This window comes from Argiope bruennichi, chromosome 5 (assembly GCF_947563725.1).
Source record: "Argiope bruennichi chromosome 5, qqArgBrue1.1, whole genome shotgun sequence".
Lineage (NCBI taxonomy): Eukaryota > Metazoa > Arthropoda > Arachnida > Araneae > Araneidae > Argiope > Argiope bruennichi.
Genome location: NC_079155.1, coordinates 45,050,820 through 45,064,406, shown reverse-complemented (window position 1 = coordinate 45,064,406; position 13,587 = coordinate 45,050,820). Strand labels below are relative to the sequence as shown.

General features: G+C 31.0%; 1 protein-coding gene across 1 annotated transcript in view; it reads right to left on the bottom strand.

The window, feature by feature from the left end:
* Positions 1-13,587, bottom strand: part of LOC129969222 (LHFPL tetraspan subfamily member 1 protein-like) — a 135,889-nt gene that overhangs the window by 110,905 nt on the left and 11,397 nt on the right. The window contains exon 2 of the mRNA XM_056083678.1: positions 10,399-11,274. Within this exon, the coding sequence (XP_055939653.1) occupies positions 10,399-10,903 (505 nt within the window). The 5' untranslated portion in view covers positions 10,904-11,274. The remainder of the gene's footprint in view (positions 1-10,398; positions 11,275-13,587) is intronic.

Below are 13,587 nucleotides of genomic sequence, written 5' to 3'. Positions count from 1 at the left end.
TCCTTTCGAAAATTCGTTACTTGCCGGCGACTCCGACAACAATTCCCGACGACAACTCTCGATGACAAACACAGCTTAATAGCACCGACCTTTTATAGTTCCCTTGAGGCGGGCATAGAATCTTCTAGAACAATCAGGCGTATCTCGGTTCCTAATAGACAGATCAACAAAATTCTTGAAGTTTCTAGCATTATCCATTTCGTCGCCAAATGGTCACCAAGCTCTGGGATCATTGGCTCGGCATCCGACAGCATCCAATACAGATGACTGTAAAACGGTCTTCCTTATGATGACACTATTCGTGCTGGGAAGCAAAATTACAGGTTTGTAACAACACTTTTTGTATACTACAAATACGAGAAAGTTTTTTTTAAAAAGGCATTTCACTTGGCTTTCACCACTATACTATCAAGTTCAAAATTTACATGCGTGGAAAAATAATAATCTGCTCCTGACATTTACAGAGTTTCTCTAATTTCACAATTTTTATATTGTGATTCGTTAGTTGATTTGTTGTTACTTACGGCACTTTTACAGAAAAAATTTGACTTCTATCTCATATGAAGATGAAACACACATTCGTTTGCACAACCCCTTTTTACACGGGGGGGGGGGGCTCTTTCACATACCTCACAGATATAACACGGGGAAGAGAGCAACCATGCCCGAAACAGGACTGAACCCGTTACGCCTAGACTACGGGGAAGACGCGCTACACCTAGGCCATGTCGCCGGCCTAGTGGGAGCGTTCGTTAGTTAAATATATAAATGAGTGAAATCCGCTCTGTAAAAATATCTAAAAGTTACATTCAGCGCATACTAAATATGCACCAAACTAATTTTGATATCATGCCTTATAAGAAAGTATGACGATATAAAACAGCCATAAGTTTTATCATCATAGTTGAGAAAACAGTGTGGTATATTTAAAAAAAGTAATAATTAATTTAAAAATCGAACTTCTTCAGTCATATTAACTAGTGGATATATTTTTCAGTTCCAATTATAAGAATTTTTATGTTTTCACATGAGGAGAATTTTGATATTTCTTTTCGCTGTAAAAGGAAACGATAATTTAACTATCCTTACAATTTCAATAATATTATTAAACAATAATTTGCCCTTTTTAATAGCAAAATTGAACACTTTTGTCAAATAAAGTAATATGAATTTAAAATTAATGAGATGCCGAAATTTTTTTTGAAATGCAAATATTATTTGAAGAATATTCTATACATAAACCGCTTTAATTATCAGTTAGGAGAAAATTTTCGCCAAACACATCTCGATTTCGGCATTATAAGATCAAATTTTAATTAATTTGCGCGGTTTCATGTTGTTTTTCTTTTGTGCAAATTTTTAATCTGCGTTATTTGTTCGTCAATTTAATGCCTTAAGATCAAAGTATTCATTTTTTAAAAATTGGCAAAATTATTATCTTTCGTAAACAACCCGAGAAAATGTTATCAACGCTCAAAAATATCTCAGGGTAGCTTTGATATTTAATTAGATCCCACGCATAATAATTTGTATGGTTTTCTGTTGACACTCTACAGAAATCGTTTGATCGTTGGCGCAAATCGTTTGATCTAGAGCTATCAGAATCGGTACAAATAAACTGTGGAAGATGGAAATGTGCACAGTGGAGTGATATTTTTAGAAATTTTATTAGAATTTTAATTAATGAAATATTAAGAAAGATTTGAGAGTTTTTATGAAATAACTTCCGAAAATATTATTGTATAAAATTTTTTAAGTCACTTAATAATAAAGGTGTGCGAGTTTGTGTATGTATGTTTGTGTGTATGCTTTAGTGCTTCACGAAATAAACAGCTATCAAGTTTTTAATTAATTATTAATCGCAAAAGAGATAAGATTCTGGCAACTAACAGTACAATTTCCATTAGCAATCAGAAAATGAAATTATTACCGAAAAAGATCAGAACATTTTGAAATAGACTACCTTAATTATACTATGGGATTATGTCATGGGATTAGACTCCATTAAGAAGGTTCATGTATACAACAAAACACATTTAATGCTATTAAAATAGCGAAGCTTTAATTTCTTTTACAATTAAATGCTCAAAAACACTTTGATGAAGAATTCAGAATCAAGTTATGCATAAAATTGAAATTAAATTAAATTAAAACCAATTTTCCTGGAAATTTAGTTAGTAACTATAGACAGTTAATAATAAATAAAATAATAATGGCTCTCTTATCCATATTTTCAATGAAAATTTCAGCAAAATTTTCAAAATATCTAAATATTAAATAAATAAAAACAACTATATATTACAAACATAAAGGAGAAAGCAGTATAATGATAGAAAAGAAGCCAAATTTTCTGTAAGCAATATACAGCAAAGGCGATGTGTCAATCTCAATTAGAAATCACTTGCTAAACCTCCCAAGGGGGGGTGGGTGTACGATGCGCCGTCACATATGTAGGATGAGGTGCATTTTGAAATTATTTAACCAACTGTCATGCGACTATAATACATATAATTGACTTTTTTGCTTAGTTTGTTTTTAAATGAAGTTTTTATTGCTCAAATGTATGAAGTATTGCGTGGCTATGACGTGTTGGCGGCTGACAATCAACTCAGATAAATGAATGCATTCGATAAAAGATGAGAAAGTATGAACCAGAAAATGGATGCTGAAGAAATAATAGGAATGTAATGCATACGATTGTATTCAATCAGATTCATTTTTTCGCTGTATATGTATGTGTACGCGTATATATCATTGTATGTGTGCGTGCATTTTTTTCCATCATATCATTTGGGAAAAATTCAACCGAATTTCGTACACTTATTGAATAAAATATGAAGAAAAAAATACTATTTAATACTATTAAATTTTCAAAGTACAAAAATTGATTAAATATTTAATTAATTAGAATTTAACAAAACGTGTTTTTTTTTCAAACATTTTGAACTACTTTACGTCCATTTTTTAAAATTTCTCTTTTATTTTAATACATCTTCTGGTAATACTTTTATTGGTTTTAAAGTAGTAGTTTTACCATGTTAAAAAATTATGATGAAGTCAATTTCTCTACAAAAACAACTTTACTTATATTTCAACATTTCTGAACAAAGTTTTTAGAACAAATATAACAAGCATTAAGAACTTATGGAGGAAAAACGATACAGGTGTTTTTTAGAAATCATCTGCTTCAGTTGATTTTCTAATATTAATTAAAAGCAGACGATAAAAATGTTAGATGCTAAAAAAATTTTTGCATATTATAATTTATATGAAAATGATTTAATTATTAACGTATATATTTATGCTAGTTAGTTAATATACAAAATATTTGTTACGTTAAAAATAATTATACTTGAAAGGATTTTAATTTTAGCTCCGTCAGGCATATCAACTAGTTATTAATTTATACTCAATTGCCTAATGGTTCATAACATTGACAGTCTTGATTGTTTCTTGCTTCTTAATTTATAAAAAATTAGTTGTCTGCTATCAAGAAATTTTTACAACGCAATTCATTAGAGCCACGTTATCAACCTTCTAAGCGGCGATCTTTCTAAAAATAATTATTTAGATGTAATATTTGTAAATTACTCAAATATTCCGAAAACTAAACGAACTATTATTTATATAGTAATTTAAATGACATTCTGTTCGGCACTGTAAAAGAAAAATATATTAGCTCGCGAAATTCTCAGGATGCAGCAAAAATTTAGCCGACTTAAGATACAGAAATAGCTCGATAAGCACTTGATGGTTCTTTTTTACCGATACAAGTATTATAGAGAAATCGATTATGGGAATTTTATTCTGGAACTGGAATTAAAACGAGAAACATCAAAATTTCTTTATCGAATTTTTTGACAATTACCGTACACTCTCTTTATATATTTCATACTTAAAAAAAAAAATGAAATTAAAAATTTTCGCACGAAACTTATATTTTTTTCCTAATCATTTTTTAGTATATTTCATTCATGAGAAAATGAAATCAAAAATTTTCGCAGCAAATTTATATTTTTTTCTTGTCATTTTTTAATTTATTTATTTATTCCACGATATTCTGAACTTGAGTATCAATCATATGTTATATTCTTAAAACTTTCTCGTATAAAAATATGGTAAACGTCAAGGAAAAAAAATTCAGACACGGGATTTTTATGAATCTTAACCCCACGAATAAATATCCCTGGCCTCAGTGAATGAGAAAATACATTGTCTACTAATTTTTTTTTTACAAAAACAGAAACAACTCTATGTGAAAACGATAATTTAAAAACACTTTATATAGAGAGATGAAATTTAATATATAGACAACACTAAACGATAGATTTCTGCCTCAATTAAGACGAAAACCGTTGGAGGAAAATCTACTAAATGCGTCCAAATGTATGTAAAGACAAAAAGAACTATATGTATGAAATTTCGTATACATAAATACATCATGGTTTGTAGATCTATATTAAAATTTGAACCAAATGAAAGGTTAGAAGCAACTTTTTGTTGGTAGGTATATGTAAACGTTCACATATAAAAGAAATTGTAGCGGATGGTATAAGCGAACCTGGGACCTTGTGGTTTGCAGCCCAGTAACATAACCACGATACAAAAGCAATTACTTGTTCAGCGTAGTTGTTAACTGGATTATAAGCTATTCACTACAGACTCTCCCTCCAATGAGTCGGAGGTGAGACGAACGATATGGCTGTTGAGTGTTGATGTATTAGCTGTTGATTCTAATGCGCCTGTACCCATTTGAGTAGCGCCAAGTGTTATGGCGAGTGTGTGTGGGTGAGTGGTTGCTGCGTCAAGTGAGTCTGACGACTTTGGTTGCGGGTAGATGGTGCCACAACAGCTGTACGAAGGTTGAAGTTTCATCGTCCGAGGTCACCAATGTGGCGAATTGTGATGCGTGAGGATAGAACCTGGGACCTTGTGGTTTGCAGTCCAGTAACATAACCACGATACAAAAGCAATTACTTGTTCAGCGTAGTTGTTAACTGGATTATAAGCTATTCACTACAGACTCTCCCTCCAATGAGTCGGAGGTGAGACGAACGATATGGCTGTTGAGTGTTGATGTATCAGCTGTTGATTCTAATGCGCCTGTACCCATTTGAGTAGCGCCAAGCGTTATGGCGAGAGTGTGTGGGTGAGTGGTTGCTGCGTTAAGTGAGTCTGATGACTTTGGTTGCGGGTAGATGGCGCCACAACAGCTGTACGAAGGTTGAAGATTCATCGTCCGAGGTCACCAATGTGGGGAATTGTGATGCGTGAGGATAGAACCTGGGACCTTGTGGTTCGCAGCCCAGTAACATAACCACGATACAAAAGCAATTGCTCGAGCAGCGTGGTTGTTAACTGGATTATAAGCTATTCACTACAAAATATTTTATGCGATATTGTGGTCAAATTGTATATCTGTGTTGCATTTTGGAACTAATTGATAAAAAGGATGGCATTCGAAATACATGCTTAGTTTTTTTCATTATATTAAGGAGTACAAAATGTGTCATTCAGTATCACTACATGTAGAAGTGAGAATAGGAGGGGCACTTATGCTTGTAAATTACTGTGACCTTCCAGGATTTGCTAACTTCCTCCTTTACTTTCTACCTTACTTTCGCTATAAGTTCAGAGGGTTGAAAAGTTTGAAGGAGAAAAGAAAAGTAGGGGCTATAAAATCACTATTTGTTTATTTTTACGGCCCCCATCACAAATTGTCAAAAAAATCAAGCTGTATGAAAATATTATGTATAATGAAACTTGGCTATCTTGGCATAATCTGAAAATCATCAAGTTAACCAAGAAATTTGCATCTTGTCGAAATCTTGGCATTTTATATATGATGATGTTTGGTGATCATGGCATAATCTGGAAACCTCCAATTAAAATTTTGTTACCAACATTTGTTACCAAAAAACCAAATATCATGCTGTAATTTGAAAATCAGCAACGAAACCCGGGAATAAAATCATCTTGGCTAAATCTTAGCATCTCATGTATGGCGGAACTTGGAGATGGAGCAATCTGAGAATCGCCAAGCAAATCCATTATCTTGGCGTCAATTGAAAGTTGCCAAGTAAACCCGAGATCATATAAATAAACATACAAGTTCCAAATAATTTAACAAAATCTATATTAGAATATCAGTATCATTGAGGTTTTAATAGATGTGAGATTCGAAAAAGAACAATTTAAATCTACCCGTGCAATATACTAAAATTTGCTAGAAAAATATTTATTTCCTCGGTATCGAATCAATTAAAATGGACGTATCAAATTGCAGGGAATTGTCCTATTTCCAGCCGTAACTTTCTGACCAAAAATGTCCGACAAGAGCATCAGTCTTATCTGTCTATTTTACTTCAAACCCATTAGTTAGATAAAAGGTTAATGTTTTGTTTTAATTTCTGGTAGTGCGTAGAAATTATGTACGATTGAATGCGTTTCTCCAGCCATTTTTTTCCCCTCTCTGCCACCATAAAGTCTCCGTTGACTTGTTCCGGGCAGAAAACAAACGCAACGAGCTTTTAGGGGAAGCGAAATATGACCTTTTTAATGTTTTAACAGAGGTGATGAATTGGGTTTCCCTTCAGCCGAAGATAAAGGGGACGATTTAATGCTAATGTTAAATTGTTATTATGTGCGCGCTTCGAAACTTTTTTATTCTATTTTTATTATTGTTTTTATTCTTCGTTTTGGTTCCAGTGACGTGCATAATGTATGACATGGAAAGAAATCAGAGCCGAAATGAATGATACTCTTTTATTAATAAAAGCTGTCTTCTTCATTTTGCGTCAGGAAACGTATTAACTTGCTAATTTTCTTTCATATGCAATTTTGTGCTAATTCGCAAGGAGGTTTAGAATTGTGATGAATTCGTATTTGATGTGGAGTTAAATTCAAATGAAAACAATTTTATAAAAGAATGTTATTTTTCGCGTTTTTTTGAAATCGTAGATATTATTGAAAAAGAATTCAAAGACGATTCAAACCTTAAATCTAATATATCTTAACATGATGAGGTTTTTAAAATGGTTCAGCTATCATTATTTTATTTTTAAACATATATATACAAAACTATGCAGCAGAAGTAATGCACACACAAAAAAATTGTATTTGCTACCGTCGCAATACATATGAATACAAACCCAGTAACTAAAACAACAAAAATTATTAGTGTAAAATATACTTAAAATATTTTTAATCTATTAAAACTGGAGGGAAAAACTGTACGTAAATGTAATTGGTATAACTGAAAGAAGTACTTTTTGAAATTTGAAGTAATATAAAAATGAAGCTTGTGTACTTATATTTTCTACAGTTAGCAATGTAAATCTAAAAATAACAATGTATTCTCTAAAGAGGACAAATGTAAAAAGGATGATTAAATTTTAACTAAAAAATCTATTTAAACTTTTGAAAACATTTTCTTTCAGATAGTCTACTAAATAACTAAATGTCAATTTTGTTAGTTCTAAATTCAACTGTCGACCCTTTCGAAATAGTGTTGTAGTTTATTTTTTATTTTATAATAATAATTATTATTATTTTGCGTTATATATGTCGTGTTGAAAAAAAATTTCATGTGAATAATTTCTTTTTTGAAGATACTTAAATAATAGCTAATATGAAATCGGAATGTTATTTCTATAAGGCAAAGACAAAAATTAAAATTCTGTGTTTGTTGCCTTTTCAGTAATATTTTTCATATAATAATGTTCATTCTTTTATATTTGCTTTTAAACTCTACGAATTATTATTGCATTTATTATGTATAATCAAGTAAAATATGAATATATTTCTGAAAAAGAAAATACTTAAATGCTGAAAGAAAGCAAACTATTATTTTTTAACGATAAAAATAATAAGAAAATAATTTTGAGAACAAAAATTAATACAGCCGTATGGAATATTTATTTTTCTAACGCTTGTGTTAGCTTAATGCAAAAGCTCTCCTATTTGCAAGGAAAATCAATTGATTACGACAAAATTAAGAACAGGAACGCAATGCAATACATTGTATCAATTACGCTGCATTAGTTTCACTAATTAATTTACTTCTAAGAAATGTTTAATTTAAGTCGAGAGAGAATAGTCAGAGAATCTCGATTAATTTTGTAGTGAGAAGAAGAGAAGGCGAATCTAGTAATTAAGTTTATTCTGTTATTATAGTTCTTAAAATTAAGTGGAACAGTATTTAGATTGAAGTAAATTCAGTAGTTAAATTTCTAACGATAGCATGCAGCAAACTGATTCGCACGAATTAATTTAGTCCAAGAAAGATTTGCTTTAATTTCTTAAAATGGCAAAGAAGGAAACGAGAATAAAAAAAGGAAAAAAAAAAATAATATTCTGATTTCAACATCTATATTTACTTTTCATCTCATTGTTTCTTTTTATTTATAAATGTAGGAATAAAAATTAAACTAAACGGAAATAATCTTTTCTTAAAGAAACATTAAAACTATAAATTATTTCGTTTTTTTTAAATGAGAAGTTCTGATATATTCAATTCTTAAATACTTTTTTTCTCTCATTTTAATAGAACATAAGAGTTTGAATCGCAAAATTTGCTGTTTTGCTTTTCGAAAAAAATTGTTATATTTAACAATTTTTTTCGATAAATTAAAATGGTGAAAGCAGATATCGTACCTATTAATGATTGCTTCAATAATTTACAATACTGAAATAGCTTACATAAGGAAATATTTTTTCCCCAAATAGAAAGAAATTTAAAAGATATGATTGTTAAAATAAAGTGCATTCCAAAAATACCGCAAGATTTGAATTTGTCACTATTCGTGCAATAAAGTATGGCAACAGATAGTTTAGAGTTAGTAAAAATGGAGCGTTACACAATAGAAAATGGGTAAACGCAAGATTTGAATTAAATAAGAAAATGTTTTTTCCCTTTAAATTTTTGTATTTTTATTGAATCGTAAAGCACAGAGGATAGGATTATTATTTGTGGAATAACACGTAGGGCAAATGGCCTCCACTTCTTTTCTGGCACCTACGCACTCTTTTGTTGAAATTTTCCATGACCATTTTGTATAAATGTGGCTGAATTCTTTTGATTTCAGCGTTGAAATTCTTTCTTCAATGCACACGTATTTGTTGGCATGGACCTTTGACTTCAAACAACCCCATAAAGAAAAATCCAATGGGGTTAAATTACACTATCTAGGGGGCAAATTCTCAAATTTTCGAACTGTGGCTGCCAGACTTTCATTATTTTGGAAATATTGTTCAACAATGGAAACACGTTTTTCTATCGTGTAACGCTACATTTTAACTAACCCTGAACTATCAATTGTCAAATCGCTTTTAACAGGGTTGCAAACACTTTACTGCAGGTTTGGTGGAAAATTCAAATCTTGAGATAATTTTGGGACATCTTTTATAAATTATATCTGCATTTTCCCAATTAATTTCAATAATTAAAGCAGAATTTTCGAAATGTATTTTTTCTCTAGAGAGTATTACTATTACACTAATGGTTGTAACATATGCCTTCAGCTGTGTATTAGTTGCAATAATAATGGGTTCAATCTTATGGGGTGGTATTTCATCATGCTTAGAATACATAATCTTAAAAGAGCTGTTTTCGTACTGCCATAGTTTCCGAAGTACTGAAGTTACATAAGTCAGTCAGCCATCTGACTCTCCGACCCGCCACGCAGGCATACGGATTTAAACCATAAAATTGAATGACCGGACCGCCGCAACAGCAACACTGGCGGGAACTGTGATTGAGTCCTAAGGGCCATCACCGGCCACGGTACCACCCTCCCCGAAGGAAGTACGTTCCGTCATCGATGGAGGAGTCAGATCCCCGACCTATTTGTGTATCCTCCAGGGTGGCGAGATCCAACCACCATGCCGGAAGTATCTCATCCTCATTACGAGGTGCCTCCCCCCCAGAGGTCTACTGAAGTTACATAAATGAAAAATTAATAAGTCTTTAGAAGTATAACATGATTATAAGATTTTTATCTTCCGCTATTACTTATTTAATACTTCGTTAATCGAAATATCTTATCAAACTGTAAAACTGTGAAAGTTTCTCGAAATTCAGTGGGTTTTTTTTTTAATTTGTCAAACAATAAGTCACCACAGTGAAATAACCGTACCTGTGAATTGTAAAAACTTTGGCCTATTATTATGAAATTGTACGTTTGATCATAATGTCGAAGTTCGTAATACCGTCCATTGTTGGCAAGCGATTTCTGCATCTTTATATTTCACGTAGCTCATGCAAATGGAGATTCCACTCATGCCTTCCTATAGGATTTTTAATTTTAATTCAAATTTTAAAATTTTTTAACATTTTGTAAATTGAACTTTGAATCACACAGAATAATTTTAAAGTGAATATAAAAAAAAATCACTTACCGGCAACAAGCTGTATTCGTCCAATTAGCATCGCAACTAACTGTCTGTTCCTTTTGCCAATGATCCACACATTGCAAAAAGCTAGTATGGAACACCAAGTTAGAAGGACACATCCGCTTCCGAACAGTACATAAGATGTCTGCCAAGCACTCGATGGGAAGTCCTCGTCGAAGTTGTGACATTCTAGTTCATCGTCATCTTTCTTGTCTTGTCCGCGATAGCACACGGACACCATTCCCATGGTAGAAACCAGTCCTTCCCTGTCGTATCGCAGGACCTCATTTCTAGGCTGCTGTTCTTTCACAAACCATTCTGGATGAACGTAGGCTGTCGTGGCCAGAGTAGACACTAGCCATGACAATAGAATCCATAGAACAGTCACTGGCCATGAGGTTACCAATTCAATGTGCACTATGGTACAGGAAGATCGCCTCTGTTTGGTACAAGATGGTTGTTTTAAGCAGATTTCCCCGTTGAATTTGGGTTTACCTACTTTATACTGCATCTTAGTATGAAGGAGCTAGATTTGCTTGTTACATGTTGTTAATGATTTTGCCAATAGTTATTGAGGAAGCTTTTACACAAATATTATTGTTTAAAAATTGAATTCTTGAAGAAATGCATTCATATTTAATTACAATTTTTTGTCATAGGACATATCTATTGCATGAAGAAAGGTTTCTATTTCGTCATCGAATAAACATTTTACATTTAATTAAACTATGAAAGACGGCTGAAAAATATCCCATTTATTTTTCAGTGTTTAATAAGTTAGCATGATTTATTGACACTATTTTATTTTGAGAATGTTCTGAGATTGACTCAATATTCCTTCTTGATATTGTATTCTGGTATTCTGCTCCGTTCTTTTTAAACCTGCAAAGAAAGAGATTCTTAAACACAATAAAGAACAATTAAATGCATTAAAATTGTATGTTCTGATATTCGAATTAAAAGTTATTACTAAACATTTTATTTCAAGTAAATATTTTATAATTAATTACTTAATATTCGTTTAAAGAAGTATTTCTTTAGTAAAACTTTGTAAAAAAAATAGAGCTCATCAGATTTATTCGTATAAATGTGGGCAAACAAAGGAAAACAGAATTCGTTTTGGTTTTTGAATAAAACTAACTAAAAATAGTTCGTGTTCTATTGCATTAAAATTTTTAATCCTGCTGTAAAATCCATGAAATTTAGAAATATTTACTTATTGTTTTCGTTTTTTTTATCACTATCTATTAATTTGAACATTTTTGATCAAAAGTTCAGTTATAGAGAAATGTCAAATTATCTTTCCGAAGAAGATGGGTAAAAAATTCGATTTCCAGTCTTATTGCAAATGAATTTTGTTTTTAATCTGTATCCAATTTAATTATTTGTATCTCCATTTTATATATCAATTTTTGTTTCACAATTCTTTAATTATTTCACATTCTATAAATTTTTAACACTTGTATTTAAATCAATTTTAAATAATTGAAATACTTTTATTTAAAATATCAGATTTGATTAAACTAAAATATTCAAATATCTAATTTCTAATATTTGCCTAACTAAGATTTCAAATAATTTTTGTAATAATATAAAGTTTTAAACAGAAATCATACAGAAAAAAAATCAAACACTCTTTTATGCAAATATTCATTATATAAAAACCTTTTACATAAAATGTAATTTATGAAGAATCCTTTGAACGAAATTAAAATAAATTTTATATAAAATTATAAAAAAAAGTTTCCAGGTTAAATATCGAAATATCTCATTTAAAAATCCTACGTTCACAATTAGAGAAAACTCCAGGTAAATAAAAGAATATATATTTTCCAACGAAAAAATTAGTTCTCCTAAACTGTGACATTTACACAGCAGCTCAATTTAAACTAACATTAACAACGTAATTTAAGGAGACCACAACTTCAAAAGAAAACTCCAACTTTTTTTCACTTCCATGTTCTAATCCTTCACCTTTCAATGCTAATACTCAACAAGCAGTAAGTGGATATTGCTACAAATAACCCAATAACAGACAAATTTGCCATGTTGCCACCACGTGTAAGGGTAAACTCTGCGAACAAAAACAAATTGCTTCTTTTTGTTTACTTAATGAAGCCTAACTTCTAATCTCTTTGTTGGCTGGGAAAAAAAAACTCTTTTGTTTAAGCTTTAAAAAGTCGTCTGTCTAAGAGGATTTAGGTACAAAGAAAATCCGCATCTTTAATTTGAGTAGTTCCGGTCCTTCTTCCGTTTTCTTCTTTTGTTTATAAATCTTTTTTTTTCCTTTCTCGACCAGTTCAGCAACAATTATATTATTTTCCCGGAGGCCTTGTTGTTTATGGCTATGGAGTTGTGTTACGAATTCGTCAATTGTTGTAGGAGAAATCTTGATGGAAAATTTTAGTTTCTTCTTAGAAATTTTTTTTTTCGTCGTTCTTCTGTGCTGGTAAACATGTGAAAGTCACTTTACCCAAAATAAAGAACAAATGCAGCACTGTTTTTTTTTTTTTTTTTTTAATGAATAATTGGTTTGAAATCTTAGGAAAGCAGTAGTTTCAAATAACTGCCATTAAAAACATTTCTTAGAATAAATTTCGCAAAAACTTCTATTATACTCCTTTGTTCTAGGGGATTCAGACACGATGTAAATGGTGAACAGCGTGGAATTTAAAAAATGGATAATTTGTTTATAAAACTGATTATCTGTCAACTTGCATAATTCAAAAATTGTTAGAACTACCTGGGATTTAAATATAAATTGCTTGTTTTGGTCAGATTTAGCTAAAACGATTGACTCTTTGAAAACTTTCCATGCGTTTGCATACGAATACATAAAATACTTATTTGCTTTGCATTTTGGCAAATTATAGTTTTTTTCGCTATTGTGCAGGCGATTTTCACATTAACTTATTGGCGATTTTTCGGTGATTAATCCTGGCAAGCTGTTAATACACAAGTATCCAAAAATGGAATATGAATTTCGTGCGTCTTTCCTCCAACTGACAGAAACTAAAATTTGAAAAGGAAATAAATTGTAAAATACCATCGTATAGTGTCTTACTTGTAAATTTGGCAATAATGCTGTCTAAGTTAATTTTTTTCTGATAGATTGTCCTCTTTTGCCATTAAACAGAAACAAAGATTACAGGAATCAAGCACTAGAGCTGCAAAATTTTTTGAATGATGTGAGTT